This window comes from Bombus pascuorum, chromosome 7, assembly GCF_905332965.1.
Source record: "Bombus pascuorum chromosome 7, iyBomPasc1.1, whole genome shotgun sequence".
Classification (NCBI taxonomy): Eukaryota; Metazoa; Arthropoda; class Insecta; order Hymenoptera; family Apidae; genus Bombus; species Bombus pascuorum.
The window spans coordinates 17,439,140-17,465,428 of NC_083494.1; the positions used below are offsets into that span (position 1 = coordinate 17,439,140).

The 26,289-nt window shown below is 40.3% G+C and overlaps 2 protein-coding genes and 1 long non-coding RNA gene across 5 annotated transcripts; 1 reads left to right on the forward strand and 2 right to left on the reverse strand.

The window, feature by feature from the left end:
• Nucleotides 1–226: 226 nt before the first annotated feature.
• Nucleotides 227–15,803, reverse strand: LOC132908663 (nuclear hormone receptor family member nhr-25-like). Its single transcript, XM_060962874.1, has 4 exons — nucleotides 15,134–15,803; nucleotides 9,085–9,581; nucleotides 3,718–3,795; nucleotides 227–2,556 (listed from the first exon to the last, which is right to left on the reverse strand). The coding sequence occupies exons 2-4, from the start codon at nucleotides 9,241–9,243 to the stop codon at nucleotides 1,522–1,524; spliced, it is 1,272 nt and encodes a 423-aa protein (XP_060818857.1). The 5' UTR covers nucleotides 9,244–9,581; nucleotides 15,134–15,803; the 3' UTR covers nucleotides 227–1,521.
• A 1,520-nt stretch (nucleotides 15,804–17,323) lies between these two features.
• LOC132908681 (uncharacterized) lies at nucleotides 17,324–20,127 on the forward strand. 2 transcript variants are annotated; one of them, XR_009658395.1, is made up of 3 exons: nucleotides 17,324–17,426; nucleotides 18,178–18,376; nucleotides 18,676–18,858. It is a non-coding gene; the product is annotated as an uncharacterized LOC132908681 (long non-coding RNA). The 2 variants fall into 2 exon arrangements; XR_009658396.1 differs by lacking the exon at nucleotides 17,324–17,426 and adding an exon at nucleotides 19,386–20,127 and having other exon boundaries at nucleotides 17,650–18,376; nucleotides 18,676–19,256.
• A 196-nt stretch (nucleotides 20,128–20,323) lies between these two features.
• Nucleotides 20,324–22,871, reverse strand: LOC132908667 (uncharacterized). Of its 2 annotated transcripts, none has more exons than XM_060962880.1 (4): nucleotides 22,752–22,827; nucleotides 21,827–22,049; nucleotides 21,001–21,344; nucleotides 20,324–20,605 (listed from the first exon to the last, which is right to left on the reverse strand). In XM_060962880.1, exons 1-4 carry the CDS (start codon nucleotides 22,810–22,812, stop codon nucleotides 20,421–20,423), a joined length of 813 nt encoding a protein of 270 aa, XP_060818863.1. In that variant the 5' UTR covers nucleotides 22,813–22,827; the 3' UTR covers nucleotides 20,324–20,420. The 2 variants fall into 2 exon arrangements, with proteins under 2 accessions (XP_060818863.1, XP_060818862.1); XM_060962879.1 differs by having other exon boundaries at nucleotides 20,325–20,605; nucleotides 21,827–22,070; nucleotides 22,752–22,871.
• Nucleotides 22,872–26,289: the final 3,418 nt, after the last annotated feature.

Genomic DNA, 26,289 nt, shown 5'->3' on the forward strand with positions numbered 1-26,289 from the left:
AACTCGGTGCGATAAAGTGCGCAGCGACTGGGCGCGCGTACGCTCCAAGCAAATCCGTCCGTGCGCGTTTTCGTGGCGACGCGACGGTTCGGAATGCAGGAGACGCGCGAGACGAAAGTAATCGAATACCATCTCGAGTTCGAGGTATATATAAGTACGCGATTACGAACGGTCGCGTAAGGGAAACGAGGAGATATTTAATGAACGACGATCAAGGCGCTACGTATTGGTTATACAATATTCTTTATTTTACTTCGTATTTTTTCGTCGAACACTACCGAGTGTTTGTACGCCTATCGTCTAATCCTCATCACCCATTCCTTTCTTTAGCTGCGTGACTTTTTATTTTTCATCGACATCTGCAATTCACATTGTAGTCTCCATAACAAGTTACGATCTTCTAACGTGAAAATTAAAACAAAGACCGTTGTGTTTGACATTCCAGAAGAAAAGACGTGCGCACCGACATATTCGTGAGACTGACAGACTAACAAGTAATTAAAATCGCGTTAAATAAGGCTCGACATAAATAAAAGAAATCTCGATGCGGCTTAACGAAACACTGGCCATTCCCGAGCGTCGAGAGATAGAAACGGAGATTTCGTGCGTCTCTCGAACACTCTCGCTTACTTCGCGGTTCTCCAAACGCGTTTACACGAAAGAACAAAAATATCTAACGCACCACACGCACAGGCATAATATATAATACATACATGTGTCCGTACCTGCGTACGAACTCGTTACACGCGTACGTTAGCGCGGTTATTATTTAACGTTAAACTATCACGTGGTTTTTACTGGCACTCTCTCTCTCACACACACACAAACACACACACGCACGCACATATATATATATATATTCTCCCTCTCGTGCACTCGAACATGTATGAGAGCTGAAAGGCACCGGTTAAGGCACAATCGTCTGTCTCGTTGTAAGGATGTATCGAGCCGATCTTCGGCTACTTCGTCAACGAACACCTGGCGAAGCTGTAGCCGACCAAAGAGACCGTGTATGTCTGTCGGCTAATACCGAGGGCTTGAGCAATTTTACGTCGACCCGATCGCTGATCGTAAAGTTATTCGTGCAATGTAAGGCTGGTGACGTCCGCTCTTCCGTACTTTTCCTACTGTCGCTGACCATCCATTATTTCACCCTTGCATCTTCTTGTAGTTTCTCATACCAGATGATTCTTTCCTTTACATCCACGCCACTATTTTCGTATTATTTCACTCGATTCTCTAATTTTTTACCAGTCCTTCGACGCCTTCTCCATCTTCGTTTCGTCTCGTCCCTATTCGACGAAAAGCGTTTTCCTTCCACGTTCGCCACAAGATCTTTACTCTGCCCAAGATCTCCAACAAACGTCGTAAGTCATCTCCTCATCCCCGCGAAAGGACAACAATATGAGTCTCTGTGCGCGAAAGAGGCTGGCAGCTCTCCGAGCAACGCCTTCGAGCGACGATTCAACACCAACCAGTCCAGTTCCTATCGAAAGCTGTCCGCGAGCTGGTCGAGCAGGGTCACGTCTTTCTAGTGAGATCGAGGGGCGGCCCCGTGTCCTGTAGCAGCTCGTTGTCCTCGCTGTCCGTCGACCTTTCCTCTTCCGTGCTACCAGTCGCATCCACCTCTTGCCCGTCCATCTTGCCAGCCTTCATACTCAAGTCGATCGGTTCTTCCTGCTCTGGACCCAAAGAACGCAGAAACGCTAGACTCTTATCGTATGCTTCTATTTGACTCCTTTGACAACCTCCGTCCACTTCTCTGCACTCGTCACGGGCACTTCGATTGTCATCGTCCCTTTTAGGCGACGGTGTCGACCTAGGACTCACGCTATCGCTCGAAGAACTCGTTAGGCTAGCTACCATTTGTGGTGTGCCAACCTGGTTCACATAGGGGACTATGAATCGTTGTTGAAACGGGAAAAATGGCGTGTTTAATAGCTGCATGTGTGTCAGAGCTGGATGAAAGAACGGCGGTCCTCTCCACATGGGAAACCTGGACACTTCCGGCCTGAGTAATTCGTGAGGTGCCCTGACCAGGTCCATCGGCCTCAATAGAGGATCCTGGCTGGCTCTTGCTGGAATATCTGGTGTCCTTAATTGAGCAGGAATATCCTGTGGCCTCAGGTCGTCTCTTTTTGGAAACCTGTCCTGATGGTGCTGATGATGGTGGTGATGGTAACTATTCGCGGTGGTGGTTGTCGTCGTGACGATACCCACGACACTAGTGGCACTCGTTGTACCAGGATTCTCGTTAATATTGTTGTTATTGTTCGCCACGTCCAACGAGCCGAACGCCTTCTCGTACGCGGACTTTGGGTCTTTGATGAGACGCGTTTGAGCCTGGTGCGACTGTTCCTGGAGGAGGCAGTGGATTTTGAACCAGTTGGAGCGACGTCCGTAGCGGGAGCCCGACTTCGACATACCCACCATCAGACACTTCCTCAACCGGCAAGCTTTGCACGCAGTGCGATTCTTCTTGTTGATCACGCACACACCACCGTTCTTGCATTCGGAGATGCTGCCCAGGTTGTTGTAGGTGCGCCCGAAGAACGACTGTGGAGAAGAGAAACGTTCGACGCGGGTTTGTTAAATGAATGGAGTTAATAATTTCAATTAAAGTCGATGGAAGCCCTTGCAAAAATTAAAGAGAAGGAAAATTATCGATTATATTAAGACACGATACAGACGAGCGTGATCGCGTGCGTTTTAGCAATCTGCTGGTTTATATGGAGAAATAGACGAGCTTGCGATCCAGCGTATTTGTATAAAACCTCTGCTCGAAAGTTTTAAAACAGTTATTTTACTAGCTACAAAATTAAAAAATTACGTCCATAATGAAGACACTAAGAATTTGACGATTATCTCTACTAACGGAAGTACATGCTATTGCCATATCAATGATTTTGTTGAGGCACGCGCGCAATTTAAAGCTCATAATCTGTAACAAATAGTAAAATTTTAGATGAAGTTAAAAGTAGAAGATGTCTAAGACTTTCGAGCCACTGTACATATGTGCATACACGATTGTAACACGTCTGACGATTTTATACATTGCTTGCTGTTCAATAATAACGCACGAGGAAAAATCGCTCGTTTACATCGTATCTACGAGTAATTTTCTATCCAAATAAACGTAATAAAATAAAACAATGCTGTTCGTAACTGAAAATATAACTAACGAGATTCGTAGATAGAATTATTTTGATCGACGAGAGAAAAACGCGTGCCCTATTTTTAAGTTTATGTCGATAAAAGATGGCTCTATTACAACCCAAACAGATCTGCATTCTTTCCAGAAACGACCAGTACGTGTAAAGAAATCACCGCAAAGAAATTACACGTTTTATACACAATCGATCAATTTGGTTACGAAAACACGAATTCGAACTTTCCACGAGAAACATGAAACCGAAGACCCGTGGGTCAACACGGTCGGTACAGTGCCCGGTAATTGTAACGTGAGGATGATGCACGCGTCTGCACGCTTAAGGCTACAATTTTATTTGCATTCGAATGTGTGTTCGAAATATGTACATATATATGTGTATATATATATACACACACATATACCTTGAGGAAGAAAAGAGATAAAGAAAAAATGGGTAGGAGAAAGACGAAGAGTAGGAGCGAAAGATGCGAGAATATAAACGGCCATTGAAATTTTTCCGTCGGTCTGATGATCTAAAGAGAGCAAAGGGGTTCGTGGATACTGACCTTGCAACCTTCGCACGTGAAGGCCCCGAAGTGAAAACCCGCGGCCGGCTCTCCGCAGACCCTGCAGAGCTGATTCATCTGCAACAAAAAGATGCGACATGTGGTTACGCTTCGGCTAAGAAACCGAAGACGCTTAGAATGCAGCGGTGATCATGCTGCAAGCACGCGCAATATGTGCCAATCATGGAAGCGTTTCTTGCTCGTCTCACGACGATCTCCGCCACGATGTAGACGAAGAAGAGAAAGACGAAGAGAAAGAAACGAACGATGAAGATGAGAAAAAAAGCAAAGAAAAATGAACGATAAAAGAATAGTAATTTCTTGGACACAGGCAAACGATACCAGATAAGAAAGCATCGGCGATATCCATCGACGGTGCTCCTGCTGCTAACGCTATTTATTTCAGTGACGATCGCGGGACACCGTTTAGCGACGTTGGGATTTATCATTTCGATGTTCGATCAGCTCCTAGTCGATAGGACATTCGAGTATCCCGTGACGTTTTCGCGTCCAACTGTTTCAACTAAACCTTTGACTACACCGTACACCGATTTAAGATAGAAACGCGTGTACCGAATGCCGTGTATCTTTGAGAAAAGTCTTGGATGATTCGCGCGTGATTTATCGCACGACCGAGAAAAGGATACATGAATGATGGGATCGATTCGCGGCATGGCGATTCCGTACGAATCGATCGTAACGTTATTTGATTGGCCGCCAATCACCAAGCAACTTGTTCATAAGAGTTGAGAATCGTTGAAATATGTACAGAGATGGAGAAAGAGATGTGTCCATGTGTGTGTATGTGTGTGTGTGTGCATGTTCGAAAAGAGACGTAGTCACGATAAAAAGGGGACCTTTTCTTGCCTTCTCCCCGGAGGTTGCAAGAAGAACCGGGGATTCGGTTGCGAGACCATGTTCCTATTAAAACCTAGTTAGCCAGTCATTACGGACTGCATCGTGTAGAACGCAGAGGTTCGGTCGCGACGATCCAGCGAGAAAGGATGACCGACACGGGAAAGGTAAAATCGTACGTGGACGGGAGAACGTGCATACGATTCGTAAATAACCATGTTGTTTCGTACAATGCTTCAATGGGAGGGTGTATCGAATTTTTATTGAAAATATTTGAAATGTCTGCGTACAGAATTTACTTCCACTTTGTAAATCTTTATACGAGATATACAGATCAATTTCATCGAGAGTTTTTTTTATTTAAGTTGATGTTACAATGTCGACGTACGTTATGGATACGTGAAAAATGCCTTTAATAAAGTCACGAAAAAGATAATATACGACGATCATCTGATGTAAACAAGCAGTAACAAAAATAAATTCGTACGTGAAAGAGAACGCGCGGAAGAATCGTGCTAGACTCGATTCCCGTATCGCAACGAAGGGTGTATCGATACCAGTTTGCGATTTCGTAAGGAAAAGGCAATCGTCCGTGTAAAGGGAGCGTACGTCGAAATAACATTACATCAGCTCGCATACGTACTTTCAAGAGAATCGAGAATCTCTCGGAATAGCGGGGATCAAAGGTCCACGATGGATGTTTCGAAATATTTTTAGAATTCGATTTTTCTTCGCGTTTTAATCGATACGCTGGTATACGTATCCGTTACACGGTGGTATCTCGCGTGAGATCGAGACGATTCGGAGGAGAAGCCTCGTTTGACGTTCTACTCGAAAGAATTTGATCCATCTTTTGCTTAGACACTGCGTGTCCGTGATAGTTCGAGCGTGGAATGTAATGTGGTAATCGGTTACGCGTGAAAAGGTGTCTTGACGAGCTGGACGAGATGATCGACAGCGAACAAGGATTAAAAAAAGTAATTAGAGGATTCGATGATGAGAGAAACTGACGTGTTGTTTACGATCCTCGCGTTTTCTTCGTGAAAGAGCAAACCAAGAGTCGGAGAGCTTTAAAGGCTAAGATAATAGCGTCGATCGTCTTTGCATGGAAAATCACAAATGGTTGTCGAAGTGTCATATGGTAAGTTTGATGGGAAGATACTTGGACTGTAAAAACGATCAGTGTTTGGTTAATGAAGGGAAACACAAGTGACACGATAATGTTATGCCATCTTTTAAGAATTGTTGGATCTGTTTTCCCACTATCTTTTAGCAAACAATTTTTAATCGTGTCTTATTAATTCAACGATCTTTGATCAAGCATATAAGGTCACTCTCATCCTCTGATCGTAAGTATCAGACTTACTCTAGCAGTGTTACTTTATATCTTTTTTTTATTTGTCAAATTAAAACTCTCATTAAATAGAGATCATCTTCGTCATGCTTAAGACAATTATATAACGATGCTGATATCATCCATTCAATTATCTTATACTCTGTTACTCATAATTATGTCCTGATACGGGGAATACAACTAGTACAATACTGATATGTATCATGCACCCTATGCCATCTTATATACAGCCAATTATAAACCCAAAGAAAAAGAAACCTCGACGCCATTGATTCCCACCGAATCAACGAAATTCTCCTCTGACGATCTTCCGTCGCGCCAAAGGATGAACGTTCGTACCGTGGCGCGTATCAAAAATGATTTCCCGTTTCAGCGAGTCCGCGTATCTGGGTGAGTCGGCGGCTGATGGCTTCTTGTGGGAACGGCCGGCTAAGGCGCATAGCCCGAGCCCAGGTAAAAAAGGTTAAACATCCAACAGATGACGCGGCTGTGTCACCTTGCTTCTAATCCCTGCAGTCGCGCGGTACACTCCAACGGAACTAAATAATGTTCTTCGTGTCCTCTCGATGGACTCTAGCGTTGCCACTAGTCCCCCCATCTTCACCATCCTTTCCGTTGTTCATTCCACGGCGCTTAACTATTCCAGTTACTACACGTAGTTTTTTCAAGTAGAATTACCCTGTTATGAGACGTCTCGCAAAGCCTATGGTCCACAGATATGGTATATTCTAGTAACTGGAATAGTTAAACGAGGGGATGTTAATGTACGGTATGTTCTCGATGTTTTCGAACTTTAAAATGTAATTACAACTAAGTTACAGAAAGTAGCACTTGAGTGTTACAAGAACCAAAAAATTAGATCCGAATTACAAAAGAGGGAATTGTAACTCTGAAACTAAGGTTATTTAGATCCATGTTTATCGAAACTTCCTTGGTTTGTCCTAATCGGTACCACGCGTTGCTCGAGTTTGGCACCAACTTTTTGACATACTCTGTATGTGTCTTTCTAAAAGTCATTCATTCTGTCAAACGTTATACACGGTCCTTTTTCAATCCTTTCGTTATTATATCAAGAATTAGCGATCAATAGATCGACAACAAATTTGTTTATTCTGTGTAAAATTCCAGATTAAATTACGGTGATGAATCTTAGGCGATTCAACGCGCACTGGTGTTCGTCGAAACACGTATCCACCGTTGTAACCATAGGCTAACGCATTCTACCAGATGTCTCTCGACCGCCATGATATTTCGACCTCTCTTGGTTCGACCGCTTAATCGCACACCCGCATCCTACACGGGGACGTCTCATTAAGTAACGGCGCGAAGGTAATGCCGATGACGAATGACACTCGAGGAAGAAATGAAAGTAGCGTGCTAACCGGGGATATTTTTCCCCGCGTTACACGGCTGATGATTCGCCTTTACGCCGTGGCGCGCACGCACGCTTCACGCCACTTTTTTTCAAAAGGCCCACAGCAGCAAAAGGCGCTGCTGGGAAATGTAGGCCTGTCGGAACAACGGTGCCTTTATCCTCCTCAGCCTTTTTATCCTGGAGTCAAGCACTGGGATTGGGAGGCCACGAAGCGTAATTACCCGGGATTTTTATTGGGTAATTGTTGCTGGAAGGGTTGAAGATGACGTGAATGACGGAGATGACGTAGATGATCTTCGAGACCAGAGAATTGTGCGAAAATTAAGATTATTTCACGTTGAAGAATTTTATTGCGAAGTAGGAATGTCGATGGAATGAGAAAATTGCGAGGGTGTTATTTTAATCGTTGCAACCAAGCTGCGTTACTTTCTCATGCAGGCATTGGCGACGACTCGAAAAGCGAATACAAATGCGATACAAGATATAAATTTTATTACTTGGTCAAAGTTAATTAGATATATCTAAAAAATTAAACTTCGTTTTTCTTTATCTGTAAGAATAAAAATTATAATCGTCCGATAAACGACATTAATTTGCGCGAATATTCACGACTTTTCGGAAAAATGTAATCCCTCGAGATTTATAAAATATTATCGCAAATATTTATATGAGAGGCGATTTATGTCCTCTATGCAGGAAAATTGTAAAATAGGAGTATAGCGGAATGAGAAAATTCTAAGGAAATCGAGATTATTTTATGTAGCAGAATCGTAGAAAAGTTGTAAGGAGAACAAAGACGCCGTTGTAAAAAAAAGTATGGAAGCAGCGAGGTTTTGAAATGCTGGATAGGTTTTCCCTTTATAATTGAATGACGTTATGTGACTGTAAATCAAACTATTAGAGATAAAATGGGCATGTCGAACTGTGGAAAGACAGTAATTGTAAAAAAGTGTAAGATGAGTTCCTTTGTGTCTTTGAATAGTTGCGAACATTTTACATCTTCATTCATTGCGAAAAGGCAGTAAAATATAATACTCTACTAAAAGAGTCAGTAATATACTTACTGCCTTTAGCAAAACGTAGTAAACGTAAGAAACTGAAATTGATCGTTTAATAGATATTGCTTGTCTTCATAGTTGAGCTCCGATCATCTTTTGTAACTCCATGTTTGTATCTTATTGAAGATTCACTATCTCCGATCATTTTCACTCACGCACCACGATCGAGAAATTCGAAATATCTCCTATATTAAATCATTCGTGCAATTACGTAAGCTGAAAAATTTTATGAATCGTTCGGATAATAGAAAATAACAATTTTAATTGATACAAATGAACTGCAATCTCCGATACGCTGTCTGTTCCGATCATTGCTTCTATTATAACTGGTTCTCATATCGATTCTACAGAATCATTGTCCTGTTTGCTTCACATCGACAGAACGAAACAGAAGCAGAATCAATTCCCGTACCAATTTACAATAAAGGTAATTTATTAGGTATCTTTCGTCATTTAATTTTAATGTCCAGTTCCTCCTTGATAATAAATTACGATATATTTAATCTTTAGACTTGGAAGTTACATTTTATAAAAAATGATATACCTAGTGAATTACGAAAGCATTTAGAAACAAAACTGTTCTATACCAATACTCTTATCCACTGTATCATGCCATTTCATATGGTATCATTTTCCCGACTAATTTGCATACAGAAAACGAGAGGAAGACGCGAGTCGAAGAAAGAAATATCTGGAAAGGAATAAGTGAAAAAGATAAAACTCACCACGTCGGTGTTGGCCGCTGCCGTGGCGATCGTCGACGTAGGCGTCCACCACCCCGCGGTGGCGGATGTCGTACTTGTAATGACACCAACACCCGTTGCTACAGGGATGGATCCGCTCCCAGCCAATCCTGCCGAGCTCGACAAATCGCCCACGTCCATTCGATGTTCTTTAATCTCTCGATGCAAACCGTTCACGCCGGTCCCTCGAGCCGTCTGTTCCGTGTTCGATGTCGCGACCCAACATTTTCGTGCGTGTCTTACAAGTGCCGACGCCGTTGAAAATTTCCTGGGCCACCGCGGATTCTCACGATCTCTCCCGGCAAACCCGGGACCACCGGGACCTCTGCCACCTTCCCTCCGCTTTCCCGTTTATTATCGTTCGAGAGATTCTTTCAAATTCTTTCTTTCGTTCCAGGTTAATTTTGTAGTGTGATTTGATGTTTGTGGCTGGTACGTGGAAAGAAACGTGATTTCTTGGGTCGATTCGATAGCCTCTACTGTAATTATAAATATGGAACGTGATATTTCGTGATTTAACTGAACACTTGGCTTACACGCTGCTTAATTATATGTGTTGAATGGATTATGAATACTTTAGATATATGTATTTTCTATTTTTGTAAAACGATAGGTAATATTTGTCGATTCTGATGGTTTTAACTGACACGTTACACCGCTCCGTTTCCTTTCCGTACTTCCTATCGAGTACAAAGCCTGTATCGAGAAGATCGCCAGAAACAGAAACTTTCTGGCAGAAATAATTGGAAGAGCAAAGAGCTTGGCGTAGAAAATGTACAATCGGAAACACGATAATTAACTTCACAACGGTTACTTAATACTCTTGACTCGAAGACTGACGTGCGTAAATTTTTACTGTTATCCAATTAACCGACGATATCATTCCATTTTTTCACGAATTTGAGCTTCAGAATTATCGAAGAGGAAAAAATATTTCGACTCGCACCAAAAAGTAGAAACTGTATGTATATATGAAAAATAAAACGAAATAAATAAAGGAACAGCAAAGTGAGAATCTCGATAATACTCTGCCTATTCTTAATTCTCACAGTAATCACGTAAAGTAAAAGACAAAGAGGAACTCGATGATTCAGAGAATGTTCATTAAATTCCCCAAAAGGCTGAGTAAAGCATTCTTCATTCCTTTGAAAATGAAAGCAGATAGAATTGCACGGAGGAGGCGTGCTTCCGGCGAAGCCGAAACCATTCGCGGTCGCCATTTCTTGCGCGAATCTCGTCGAGATAACATGTCGTGTTTACAGCGGTGTAACGCCATTACCATGTTAACGGAGCCCGCCTCGCAAGAGACGCATAAATACAAGCGCTAATTACGGCGCCGACCACGTATTAATTTCATCCGTGCGCGGGAACCGAACCCGTGTACGCCTGGTGAACCGCGACGAGTGTAAGCGTGCCCGTGCTTCCGATTAACGAGATTTCTTTTTTAATCCGTTCGAACAGAAACCAATACAGTCTTTGCAAACGTATTTTTGTCAAAAAAATATTCTACAGACAATGGCGATACTTTTTTTAACATCGACAACAAATATTTTTATATTTCATTATAAAACACCCGGAAGGCTATTATTACGACCTATCCTATTCTAATCCTATTATCGGATACATAAATTTAAGTAGAAATCAACACGACATGTACAAGAATTTACACATGTATGTAATTTCGCGTTTTCGCGCCGAAAGATCGTGATTAGCTTCGAGCAGAGATGTTACGGTAAACGAGCCTTTTATGAGTCTTTTAGGTGTTTGAAATTAGTGTCTTATTATTGTCTTTGAATGTTTATGTTTCAATCTTGCTCTCGCATTAACAAACAATAAGATTTGTAATATTTCAATTCAAATATTCCATTGTACTAAAATTCATAGCCGGAAACGGCTTGGATTCGACGATTCAATTAGAAATGGGATCTTCATTTCCCTGTAAACAGCTTGTTTCTATATATACCAGAAATACATTACATCGCCGAAACATCGTAGAATTTAAATTAAATATCCAAGAAACCGCTAGAAGATTGATTTCTAGCTATCGACGATTGACGCGACTCGATCGAGGAAGCGCGAGGAAAATTCGAATGATGCATGGACCGGGAAGAAACGTTCCGTTTTCATTCTCTCTCTCTTTCTATCTCACCTCTTTCTATCCACCTTCTAGCCGATTCGGAAAATAGTCTCTGCACGATATCGAACCGATCGAACCAAGTAACGGGTAGACACGACGGGGACCGCGACGCGGCGATGCCGGTGCATTTTATCGCGAGACGTCTTCCTTAAATAATGACAAATTAATTAAGGTGGCCGTATCGCGCCGCGGAAGACCGGTTTACATCGAGCGTATCGTCGCCTCTGCTCAACTCCTATAAATCCAACGTTTCTACGGGCCTTAACCGTTCTCGTTTACTGCTGGGAAATATAACGCGATGAAATGAATTTCCACGATCGTGAAACGCGCTTCGCGGAAAGGAAATTGTAATATTATTTCAATTTAACGACGAGACTCCATCGTGCAACGTTCAACGGCTTTGGCAAATGGCTTGTAATCAGCCGATCCCTTCCGCACGATAATTGATCCGATCGTTAAATTGTTGCGCGAAATTGACGATCCTTCACGGACAAAGTTCATTACCAATGGTGCATTTGCTTGTTCGATCTTCAAAGATCGTTCGAACGCTCGTTTTTTAACGTTGTATCGATCGATATCGAAACTCGAAGCGTAATTAAAGTTTTGACAGCGCAATATCGACCAAAACGAGAAACTCGTGCCGAAAGAAATTGAAATGAAGAACGATAGGTAAGGTAGATATGCGAAAGAGAAAGGAAAGCTTCATCCATATACTTTGCTAAGAATCATTCAGTTTCTCAAAAATTCATCTTTATCGATCTATAAAAATGAGACGGAGACAGAAGATAACAGAATGCGAAATTAACTTTGAAACATTTAATTTCATTCATACTCGGCGCTGTGTCGTCTCAACGGTATTTAGAAACTTTTCGCACCGAACGCGATCTGTTAAAAATAAATATATAAAAGAACATAAACTGTAAAAGACCATAACAGCTTCTCTATAATGAACAAACTGAATTCCTTGGTTAATTAATGTCCGTGTGACTTCATACGTCGCTGAACAAACGTGAAAATTCGCGTGTAATCCGAGCAAGCGTGTAATTCAAATTAACGAAAGAGGCATCCACTGAGAACTCGTTGTCGCAGAATTGTACGTAGGCATTGAATCATAAAAGGATGGGACAAGGAGCAAGTGAGAAAATAGCGAACACAAACCACGTTGCACGATTTGCCAACGAATATTTTTCAGAGAACGATTCCCCGCGGGATCGGGCAAGAACAGAGAGGCTCTTGCAACGTTACCACGAGCGCAACAAGTTTGCAGTCCTTGAAATAATCGCTCTTTTACCCGCACAAGCGTTACCGCGTGTATGCAAACGTAATACATCGCGTCACTCTTTAGAAGACCGCCTGGCAAGCTGGATTAGCAGCATCGCACAATCCGTGTCCGAGAGGGACTAAAAACGACCAGGTCTCCGTCGACAGCGAAGCTATTCCGATTACTCAAGCTCACCGACACTGAACGTTCGTCGTAAAGAACACGGATTTCAAGTTCTTTTGCAGAAATATAAAGTTGAGATTATTTTGATGCCTTCTTAGCGACTATGACGAATGTTAAAGTTTGAATTTTTACATAGTACATCACATATATTCGACTTAAAGAGAAATTAACGCCCGATACGTTCCTGAAACATATTCGCGAATTAATATCGATACTTTTCTAACGATAGATTCTCGAGTTTGGTATATTTTTACGTTTTAAGTAAGCTGGTAGAATTTATAGTAGGATTTATTCGCGATTTTGACAACGACCAGTCCTAGTTAGTTAAAGTTCAATAGATCTATATACTTGAAACAAATTATTAAAATCGTATTACGTAATACGTATTACGTATTTAAGTCACGGACATTGAATGTTAATCATGATGAATATGATTCAACTTTCTCTAAAAAATTATTCGCGACTTTGACGATAATCGATTTGCATCGAATCGTTATCGTTTATTAAAATCTCAGTATCTCAACGACTGGCAAGCAGATATTCTACAAACCTAATTCGAAAGATTTAAAAACCAAACGTCGATCCCACAAACGAAACGTACCTATATCTCACGAACGAAACAGAAATGATCTTATCCAAAAACAGCCAGACGATGGACAGACAAATATACCTATATATATATATATATAAGTATAATACGCGAAGACCACCTAACCAAGGTTGAGAAAGCGTTCACCAAACGTAGAATACGTTTCTAACGCGAGTAGAGTACTTTCGTCTGACACAAACGGCGTGCGTTCACTACAGATGAACGCCTCGCACAGTTTTTTTCGACTTTCCCAGGCTGTCACGCATCATTAATATCCTAATTGTGCGTCAATTTTTTTCACCCTGGCTGACCATCCTTCGAGGCATCGGTGTTCGTAATAATAATGATTGAAAGGTGAAACACTCGCGTCAAAAGTATCGCCCATACACGTCTCTGTCTCTTTCTCCTCTCCTCGTCCTTCTTTTTGCTACTCCTCCATCACGTTTCTTATCTTTTTCTATCGCTTCTTTTTTTCGTTTCGTCCTCTTCGTTCGTCTTCATTTTTTCTTTCTTTTTTTTTTTTTTTTTTCTATCGCAAGCATCACGATCACTGCCAGCCCGTGGCAGCCAATGAGTGACGAGCGGCTGCAACTTTAATGAACCGGTTGTGAGCGGCACGTCACACGGATATCATGGTACCGACTGCAGACAGTTGAAATTGTTATGCCCGGACGTCGTGACAAATTAATCGTCGACGCCGCCAAATCGACCGAGCAACAGAAACAGAAAAAAAGAGAGAGACGACCGAATTGATTTTTCGTACTAGCCAGAGGCTAGCTGGCTCGTTAAACTCGCGCGCCACGATTCCTGACCCACAGATCGATATTCGAGTCGATGCAATAAGTTAGGGTCATTTAAGTCACCGTTAGTCTTTGATATTATAACGAGAGAATGAGAAAATATCGTACGCTTTAGGTTCTGCAAGAGGGAATACCAAAGACGAGAAGACGATTCGAGTCGGCATAAAGAACTGCTGCAAAAGTTATCGCAATAATAAAAATCGATATTCGTGGTACAGATTTTCGTACCGAAATTTTTCACGTTATGGTGTCTGTACCTTTCTTCTCTTCTAACGAATACGATTTAACCATTGATACGATAGAATCATCTTATTGATAAATGGATACGCAACGAGATTTTGTCGAAAATAGGCGAAGACAAAGAATCCTGGAACTGATTCTTAAGGAAACAAACCTCGTTGGACGCGTAGAAAACCCTATTGCCCTGAAATTTTTTAATCGATCTCCTCCTAATCCTGTTCGGATTCTTCGAATTTGCAAAGCGAAATTCCAATACGATGAAACTTGCTCTTGTTCGTAGAATCGCTAGGAACAAGAATATACCGAGAACCGCTGCTAAAGGTACGTGACAACGAAGAATTCCAAAATTGATCTTTCGAAGAAACAAACTCCGTGGAACAACGCTTTGTCATCGTACCAACAATTTGATGTAAAGCAACTGTGTGACCGTGGATGCGTATGGACGGTATAAAGAAACACTATGTAATAGATGAAAACGAAGAATTTTAGGATTAATTTCGAAGAAACAAACTGTGCTGAACGTAGAGAAGACATCACTACTCTTACAGTTCACTGATTCATACTCAGCTCAGGAGAAACTGCGATGTGTTTTTAAATTTACGCACGTCAAGATTCCATTCGCGTGTCAAGTAGAATCTTCCCTTCGTGGTCAGACGTTTCTGCCGGCGCACAGCGTGTCATAAAGCGATCACAATCACTACGGATCAGCCGATATCGATCTGCTATGTATACTGGACGACGTATTTTTTTCGTTCTAATCGCTGGCAAATGCGTGGACAAGCTCTGGTTCACGGTATTTTGGACGAGCTCGTTACACGTACCATCGGCTAACGGGACAACGAGTGGAGGGAGTTTCACTGGTGCGGTATTCTCCTGTCACGAGGCTTTGTTCTTGATTGGTTAACCATGCCTATGGTTGCCATGAAACTTGGTATCCCGGATCGAATACACACTCGCGGTCACTAAATAAAATTCTCGTGGGCTCGATAAATCCTCCAAACGATAAATTCTCCGATCTGCCGAGCCAAGTAACGAAGACTAATGGACGAACGAAATTGTAACTCTGGAAGATGGTGGACGAGGCGCTCGTAGCTCGAGCGTTGCCGCGATTAGCCGGTGCCGCGAGGCGCACCTCGAGCGGCGTCTACTCGGAATTCGAAGCGAGACACTCGGAAGCGACGGAGGCAGCCGCCACAACGGAAACGTGGAAAAAGGTCGATCGAAAGGAGGCGATTGAAAAAAAGATAGGAAAAAGATATAGGAGAATAAGATGGAAACGACGGAGAAGAGCGAGAAACGGACGGTGGTGATGTCGAGAGGTGCACGAAAAGAAGAATGGAAGGAGGGAAGAAGGAGGAAGCGTGGGACAAAACGGGACGAAGAAGAAGAGGACGGACGTCGTGGCTGGACCACCGGCCGGCTCGGGGCGTGCGCTCGTGTAGCACGTGGCCGCGAGACTGAATATCCCCTACCTTGGCCACCTTCGTCAGTCCGTTTGTCCGCCTCGTCCTTATCTTACCTAGTCGACCGAGAAAGACTACCGCGGCCTTCTCTCGTTCTCTCTCCTCCCACCTTACGGCTGCACCTTCTCCTTCTCCATCCTCTTGCTTCTCTTCTTCTTCTTCCTCTTCCTTTCCCTGCTTCCATATATCTTCACAGTCTCTTCCTCCTCTTCTTTCCGTCCCTTTTTATCCTTCCTTGTGTTCTTTACCCTTTTTCATTTTTTCTTCTACCGCTTATTCAGATTCTGTGCAGTCGTTCCCTTCTCGTCTCATAGTCTTTTTCTGCTCTTTGTCGCGTTTTGCGCCGCTCTCCTAATTCTTCCTCTCCTCGTTTTTCCTTCCACGCTTCTTCGCCAATCTTCGCAGTCCGTTTCTATCGTTTGCCGTTAATCTATCGTTGCTGCTTCTTCTCCCGGTTCCGATCTCGCGAACTCGTCGATCTCTTCCAACGCACGATCCAGCTCCAACGCGCTAGAGAGGAGCCTCGCGTTAGATGCGTGCGCGCAGCGATCTGACGAGGGTACAAGGTTTAATTGAAATGTTATTATATAGCGGAAAGGAATGGATATTATACGCAGATTTGGAAGTTTTCGTGTTTTCGGTTTTAGAGACGCTTAGGTTCTGTCTCGGGGATGAGGAGAAATTAGGGAAATTACCGATCGATCGACAAACTTTCAACAGAAATATTAGAATAAATACTAATTGTACACGTTTAAATTAATTCTTAATCTCATACAGGAAACTAGGTGTAACAGTAAGCGTTCGTACCTTCCGAATCACTCATCGTCCACGCGAATTCTCTCTTACAGTATTTATGTAATTATTAATCGAAGCTTGTAAAGGAAGAAAAGAAAGTGTATAGAAAATACGTACGAAACGTAACCGAAGCTAAAAATTATAAACTTTCCACGTGGTGAGAACGTTTGCCAATCTCGTTTGTATAGCAAAGTGGACGGTCTATAAACTAACCGGACTACCTTTTCCCGGGGCTTCTCTAAGTATCGAGAGATAAGCATCTATATTTAATGAGCCGTTCGTTCGACGACGTGATTTCCCCGGAGCACGTGCGGAAAAGCGTGCTCGCCATAAAACGCGCGCCGTTCTGCGTAACTGTAACAGCCATTCCCCTCGTAAACGTAATCGAAGAAAGTACCGTCGTGCCACCTTCCACGCGATATTCCGTTGATCGAAATGATTTTTCTCATTCTACGTGTAAATCATTATTTACGAATATTTTCTCGAAGGAAGGTTAATTTATATAGCATCCCGATCAAGTAGGTTTTTATTTTTAAATTTAGTCTAATAAAAAGAAATCAAAATCTATTTTCTGTTCTTTCGTACACGAGACAAACATCTTTCTTCCTTTGCTTCTTCCTTTTCCTTTTTAGTAGCAATGTACCGTTTGAACGATTACGTGGTACACATTCTTCATAGGAAATAAAAATAAATATATACCCACGAGTAATATTTTATATAACGCAGAAACAATTAGCCATATCGTTCGAGGATTACTTGTATGAAAGTTGGAAAAGGTTCAATGTGCACGACCCGAAATGGAGAAGGGAGACATGGACGCTCGTACAAGAAAGATGCGTGGTGATTTTAATGCCAGGTTGGTAATGTTGCGCAACGACACAATACAATAAAAAGAATAATACCGCGCAATGGAAAAATAACAATCTCAGTTGTATCTCTAATGTAACTGTCTAACTGATGCGCTTCGCCAAAACTTTCGATATTAGAAACGAATGCTAACAAGGAATTCTGTATACTTGGGCTGATCTTTCTGTGCGTCCACTTCTTACATTCTGTGAAATGTAGAACAATCTGAAACTTTCGATATAACGTTGTAGGTATTCATGGAAATTAATCTTCCTTATAACGTTATACGATTCTAATCTCGATCCAATCCATTTGATAGCCGAGTCATGCAATCATTCTACAAACGATAGCGGTCGTTAAGATTTGTTTATCTCGTTTCTTCAGTACGAAATAATTGCATCCGTGGAAAAACAGATTGTCTCGCGATCGGATAATAGTAATTAAAGTTCGAGCGATTCGTCGAGTAATCGGCACGTCGCGCGGCGGCGAAGTAAAAATCGTATTGATCTTTCTCTCCTTACGTAATCGCGATAATTATCGTCGTCGAACGCGAACAATCACGTGTAATGCGCAGTTACGTCGTGTCTTCTTTAAAAACGGTGATCCGCTCGATAAAAATCTCGCGTCGTTGCAGAGCTACGCCTTCGTCGAGAATCGATCGAGGAAGATCCGCGGATACGTATATTTCAATTACACGCATCCTTGATATTTCCCTGCCAGCTCGTTTGAAACCAGACAAATGGTATATTATGGTATTACAGTTGAATGGAATAAACGAGGAGAAGGAAACGTCGTTCGAAGTGGGAGGCGCCCGATCACCAACCAATAGAAAGAGCCGCCACCCACGAAGCTATAAAAATTAATTTATCACATGGATCGCCGCCTACGCCATTGCTCCGTTCGTGGCCACCTAGTTTCGCAGCATCCCCCCAGATAGCGCTACTTGTCGGGTCTTCCCCGGTTAGAAACTCATTTCTATCGTTTTCCCCCGTTTCAGCCGTATTTGGGTATATATTGAAAAAATTATCCGAATTCTTGTTCCTTCGCTTGGGAGAACGTTAATGTATAGAAAATAGGCGAAAAAGGTTCATGATAATTGTTTTTTGTCCTAAAGATTACATCGTAAATGCATATTTGTCAGTTTATTTATAGCTTTTTATCTTTCGTTCCACCGACGTTATCGGCTGTTATTCCACGACGATACATATTTGGCTTTCAAATTTGACTGTAACGTTTAAGTAATCGGAACTTCCTTATAGAGGGCACCACGATACGGAGATACCAGATAGCTAATTACCGTATGAGATACGGGGATAGAGGACTAACTTACCAACCGTAGTAATGTCATCGAAGACGAACTTCCATATCGTTGCACAGATTACTCGATGCACAGACAGGTACGAGAATAAACGTAACGTTCGATGCTTTTTTGAGCCGCGCGTATTGGAGGTCAGCTGACGCTTCCATTTACCATTTCTAGCGCTCGACGTTATCGATTTGATATTAGCGCAGACGACGTACGAAATAGATTTATCACCCGATGTACTTTTTTCATCCACGGTTTGAGGGTCTCTAGAACTTCTTTATCATTTTAACGTCATTTCCAATGTTACCGATTCAGCGCACGATAAGATTACGACGTTCGTAGTGATTGAAATTAAAACTAAATTTTAACGCGAAATTACAAGTAGAGTAGAGGGCAAATCATAATTGTAAGCGAAGTATACACACAGTGGCGGTCGAAAGTAACGAACTATAAAAATTTCAATATTATCGCGTTCTGAAAAACTTGTTAAACATGTAATTAACGTGGATTTAATTATATAAACTACGGTATCAGGTAGACATATTAAAATATAAATTAGAAGCAAATTTTAAGTCTTGCGAAAGAAGGATCGGTGATCTACTTACGCGCTTTTAAACTTTTACTTAGTAACGAAAGTTATTTTATTTCGTAACGAAAGAATAGAGACGCCCAGTGATACATGTCCTTTTATACTCTTGATCTTTGCTGTAGGGGAGAGGCTAGCTTACGTGGTGACCCCTACTGATATCAGAGGTGACAACGTAAAGACTCGCATTCGGGTATTTCGGGTGTCGAATACGGAGCAGCGATAGATACAAAAGTTCCGAATAATTATATCGGTAGAACAGCAAGACGTCGGTAGACGAACGTCATAAATGTCACGTTTCTTCCATACCTCGTCGGTGATCGTATCACCGACGAGTCGTCTGTAATAATTCCTATATTCGCCGCAAGAAATCGCAGAGGGCGTAAGAAACGCTCTGACTTTTTGGCAAGTCGGTATTTCATAACCTAAGAAACGAAGTTCCATTTAATGTCCATTTAACATTGTATCTTGATCTTAGTCAATGGTCACACTGGAAACTCACTTCTGGCTGCAGTTATCATACTTCGATAACATTGCCAAGTATCTTCGCTGTTAAAACAGCGATCTTGTTATCCTAAAGTTTAGCAACAATCATCGGTAATTCTAGAGATGTCGCACGGAATTCAAGATCATAATTTGACCTTGGAAATCAGTCGTTCTCCTTCACCTACTTACCTAATGTGGAATTAAATTTATCGAATGTGACATGAAAGCGAAATAGATACTTCTTTATCTTTGTCAGTACTTGTGTTCTTAAGAAAACTTTTTCGGAGAACTTCGATTTCATTGAAATGTACATATACTATTTTAACTTTTGTAAGTCTTGTATATTTCAAAAGTCTATTATAATCGTTAAAAAGAAATCGGATGATGAAATCGGAATTATACATATATATATATATATATAGACTATTTTTAAGCTTTAACCTTTTTACAATTATTTAAATATAGTTACATAGATATACACAGTTCTAAATCAAAAAATTATTTTAAATGTTTGTTTGCCCCATTATTGGAGTAGAAGTGCAGGTAAAATGGCGCAACATTTGACTAAAAAAACAATTAAAAGATAAATAAAATCGTTCGAGTCAAACCTAATTGTATATTTATGTTCATGTTTGTACATCATCGTCATATGTTCTAGAACTAGGTTGCCACTTGTGTATGTGAATTTTTGGTTGATTATCGTCCCATTTTGTCTCGTGCGTCGAAACGTGCAACTTAATCGTACCACGATTATTTCCACGATGCGGTTTTACTTCGATGTCTAATTTCGGCATACGCGGAGGATCGTGACCTAAAAAAAGAAATCACAGTTGATTGCTCGATGATCGTTATCCGCCTTCTTCGCTAATTTCTTTCTTCTTACTAACGAAATATGGCATTTAATAATTAATTAATTAATTAATAACGCAACAATCGAAACACCGAGTATATACTCGCAAGCTTCGTACGTGTTTGAAATAAAATCTTCGTGCGAGACACGCGAGACTATTAATTACATTTCATTGCTACATAATTCGTATGATATTATACTTTTAAATGTAATCATTACGCTGAAAGATGAATATTATCGTAGGTGTACATGACTAATAGCATCGATGCGATCTGCGGCACGATGATCAATTAACATCGCTAATATGTAATGTTTTTATACGAGATAACAGATATTAGAAACGATATTGTTCGTACCATTGTTTTTATTATTGTTAGGGCGAATGTTACTCCACATTGGTCGATTTTGGTTTTGTCCTGGAAAGCGAATAGTCGTTCCTTGGGAGGGACGAACGGTGCCTATGCTCGCCGTGGCAGAAGAATGCACGAAACCAACAGAAGATGCGGCAGAAGAAGTTGCATGCCCGTTTTGGGTGCTGCCCGACGAAGTAGCAGCTGCACTGTCGAAACCAAATACTTGACTGTTGACATTCCCTACATTACCATATATAGGATAATATTGACTGGCAGCTTCTGATACAGCACCAGCTATTCCCGTTGATCCTGCGGAGAACGACACCGACTGACTTTGCGAAACGCTCCTGGCAACAAATATATACATTGTTACAGCAAAATTGTCTTATGGTATTGTGAAATGGATTTCTAGATAATTCGTTCGATAATTCGACTCGTATTTAACAATGACAATTTTTATCTATCTACATTCTGTACAATTTTGCTATATCGTATAAGATTTGAAGAAACTATTTATTTTTTTATTATAAAATTACTTATTCTATTATCTATAGTTTGTGTAATGGCTTCTATAGAGTAGGTGTCTGTTATTATCCTAATAATATCCCGTAGAATGTCTTTGTAGCTTGATGGAACAACAGATGTACAATAATATATAAATTACTTTATTTAGGCTTTCCAATAATGTGCAACGTTGGATTTGTGGATAGTTAATCGATTCATCGTTATGTGTTACAGAACAGTTTGATAGTTATTTAATATTTTAACACGAATCAATTGTTTAGTGTTGGAGACTATCCCTGATATGTGACCGATCGCGAGAACGTACCCACTCGCCACCGACGATGGACGATTAAAGCTGTTGCTTTCGGAGTAGCTAACGCCTTCAGGGACTAGTTGAAAACCCAAAGAATGTGCATTGTTTCCCGCGTTTACGTTGATATTCGTGGTGATTGGAATAGACAACGATCGTCCGCTTTTTACATCGAATGTCTTGACGAGTTGCTCCGGTATGAGCTCCGGTGGTGTGTTCCATCGTCGTTCGTCTTCCTCTGTGAGAAGGACACGATCATCTATGCAACGAGACACGTTCCTTCATGACACGTTTAAAGGAAGAAAAGCTTCCATAGCTACGTTTTTATCGTAGGTGGCTCTCGTCTTATACGAAACGTCGCAAGCAGCAAATTGCAACCGAACCGCGTAATAATTAAGATTAATAATTTAAGATTAATAATTAAGATGCATTAAGAGCAAAAGCAAGTACATCGTTTTAGCTGTCTGAAACTAATGCGAGTACAAAACATTTGATACAACAATTGATTTCATTCCATTAAAAAAAAAAAAGGAAGAATCCTCTCACCTTTAAGCGATTGATATAGCTCGTTGGAATAAATTAATAAAGGTTGATAAAATAAAAGATCAACACTAGGAATTAAAATTTAGAAAAATATGGCTTAGCTTCTTTTACTCTCGATATTTCATTTTCCAGTCAATTTTCAATACGAAAGAAATATATTATACGTGTTAGTTTTATATTGTATAAGAACACTTTAAATCTAGTACATGTTACCAGCCTTCAGTTTGCTTGCAACATTAATCAAACTAATAATCCAAGTTTTTAAATAATCGCGAGATAATAATTATTTGCGTAAAAACAGCGAATCGCGCACACACGAACGAAATGTAAATGAAAATATTTAAAGATAAGAACGCACCACGCGATACATATTTTTAGGCTGAGAAAGTATTTTTACCTGCCCACGCCACTAACAACACAAAACACAACGGCACAACGTGAAAGATGCTCCTGGCCATCTCTGAAAACGTTCTGACTTGCGTGCGATTGTTCTCCGCCCTTTTTCAATAAGTATGAGCGACCTTAAAATCCTTGTTGGTATTCATCGTGTGTCCACCCACGTAATACTCTTCGACGAATAGAGTTACAATCACGCAATGACTCGTACGCGCGCAAAGAAACGGGATTATCGAGAGATAGTCGTTAATTTGGAACAATATAATTTTCGAAATACTACGATTCACCAAATACATACATATTCGCGCATTTGCTATGAAAACGTTATTTGCTTCCGAGTTTGATAGAAATTATTATCCTTCAACCAAATGTATTTACAATGTTTCGTCGTATATTCGCAACGTCTTAAAAAACAGCGATCTAAAAATGTAAAACATTATCGAAGAAGTCTATGTACTCGTTGTTTACATAAATATTGTATATATTTTTACTACTAAAATAATCTTACGGAGACTTCAAACGCTTAATAGAAAAAGAAAGTGGAATCCTCTTAACGTGTTCTTTCGCATTTATTCAAATTTGCTTAGAATATAGTCGATGTAAAAATTAATCGTAAAAAATTCTTCTGCGTCTTAATTGCAAATTACCGTCTTTGTCGTTTTGCATTCGGAACGTTCCATTGTTATTGATCGAAAATTTCATTTGCGGGTGACGTTCAGATAATTGAGAATTATCACGGATCTTAATATCACTGTTTCTCGTTAGCTTGCTCAATCGTTTGCACTATGTTTTCATTGGTGACGTTTTCGGATTTCCCGAGCTTCTGATTCTCCTCCATCGGTTGATCGGGTTGGGGTTTATCGAATTCGTTCGCTACTGCCTTCGAATTTTCCAGTATTTCGGATTTTTCAACCGGTCCGACGATTTTATTGTTCTCGTTCGTTGCTTTTGCTACTTCTTTTCGTTCGTCGATTTTCGACGACGTTAACGTTTCCTTTTCATTCGCCTTCGTCTCATCGTACGGTCTCTTCGTCGATGTTCGTCGGACTGTCGTCTTTTATTGTCGTCGACTCGCTTTCCGTCTGCTCTTTTCTGATATTTTCCACGTCTGCTTTCTCGTCCACGATGTCACTGTCTATCGACTTTGCTTTCTCCTACTCCGCATTTTCGGGACCCTTCTGGGTTTGATTCTTGTTTGGATGTTACGTCGAGTAAGATGGAGACGTGTTTACTGTGTTTGGAAAATTAATTGCGATTTAAATATCATTTTCCCATAGAGAGAAACACGATTAATCAATGTTTCTTGACATTTAGTTTTTTATTATTTGATAGCTAAAATTCAGTACAAATATATCTTAGCTTTTAAAAATAGGTCATCAATCTGAGATAAAGTTACAAAATAACTATTGCTATAAATAATTACAAGTGTGATGTATCTACAATGTTCAAAAATAGACAGAAAGCAGGAGCATATTAAATCTTAATGAATCACTGAATCCCTAAATCAAATAAAAATCGGTTTTCAGAATATGAGAGTAATTGACACGCACACACGTACAGTACGTTGAATGTTAAAATTGCTTTCTTATAAAAATCGTAAGCGATATGATCTGTGGCGTTCTTTTCCTATAATTTTTACTTTTACTCGTTCTGTAAAATATTTGTTGCGTACTTACTCGTGGTCGGTTGGCTCGGTAATCGAAGGAGCTCGTTCTGAAATTTTTCCAGTGCGTCGATTCTCTTCTTCAAAACAGTAACACTGTCATCGTTATCTTTAAACCAACGATTTATCGAAATCGAAGAAAACAATGGTAGGTACCACGAGCAATCGAAACGTGGCGATTCCTTTGAATCGTGCTGAAACGCCTTGTGATTGGACGTGTTTCGGTGCCGGGTGCTTGTTCGTTGTAAGAAAGTGAATTCGCTGAAATGCAAATAGAAGAATTTGATATTTAAGAAAAATCTAAAATCTCTAATTTCTTAATTGTTGAAGTATTTGAGACATTCGAGATATCGAATAGTTCGCCATATTTTCACAAACTGATTTATAATATTACGATAAAATGATTTCTGTGATTGGCCTCGTTAAAACTCTCCTTAATTCCACCCAACACTAACACTAGTAGTACCAATAACCGTTCCCAATATCTCCGTAATTATAATTACGTCGAAATTTTGATTTGTTGGTCGAACAAGAATCTTTTAAATTAAATTTAAAATATGGTAAATGATATTCCTATGTTTTTTATCCTATCTCCCTTTACCTAACTCTAAGATATCTCAACAACGATGCGCTGATTATTATTTGAATAACGTGTACGTCATGGTATATTCGCGAACCATTGAATGGTCGAACAAGAATCTTTTAAATCAAATTTAAAATATGGTAAATGATATTCCTATGTTTTTTATCCTATCTCCCTTTACCTAACTCTAAGATATCTCAACAACGATGCGCTGATTATTATTTGAATAACGTGTACGTCATAGTATATTCGCGAACCATTGAATGGTCGAACAAGAATCTTTTAAATCAAATTTAAAATATAGTAAATGATATTCCTATGTTTTTTATCCTATCTCCCTTTACCTAACTCTAAGATATCTCAACAACGATGCGGTGATTATTATTTGAATAACGTGTACGTCATAGTATATTCGCGAACCATTGAATGGTCGAACAAAAATCTTTTAAATCAAATTTAAAATATGGTAAATGATATTCCTATGTTTTTTATCCTATCTCCCTTTACCTAACTCTAAGATATCTCAACAACGATGCGGTGATTATTATTTGAATAACGTGTACGTCATGGTATATTCGCAAACCACTGAATGGTCGAACATATCGTAGAAATCGTAGGAATATACGGTAAATCATAAGATAATCGATATCGCGTCTAATAATTAAACGATAAAAACGTATTTCTCGGTTTTAGTCGAGTGTACGAATGATTCACATTGTTCGTTCTGTAGGTGCACATGATGTTCATCGTTATCTGCGATTGCGCCGTATGCATTCTTAGAATATTAAGAACGTCACAATATTAAATTATTAAATTGCATTTCAGCACTTCCAATAGTATATCGTGCATCGCAAGTATTCAAGTCCAATAGAAGACTCTAAAGCCGTTTAAACTAATATACGACTAACGTGAATTAAAACGTATCAACAATTTTACGTTTGAAGTGCATTTTTAATTGCGCGTATTTTTTTTTCATGGAATTCCCTGGAAATTGACGCTTTACAATAGAGTCGTATAGTTAACAAGAAAAACAATCAACAACGAGCTGTACAATGTAACAATGTCTATTTTAAATCGCTTATTAAATATTGATAAATTTTACCTTTGGCATTTTCATATTGCAACATCATTACCGTCAACACTAAAGTAACTAATTTTAACACGATTGTTCGTCGATATGGTAACTGCGCTCGCAAAAATCAAACTCTTACTGAAGATTTTTGTTCGTCAATGCTGTATTTATGTAGTTTTCAACTACTTTAAGCTGAATAACGTGAAACCATTAACCATCCG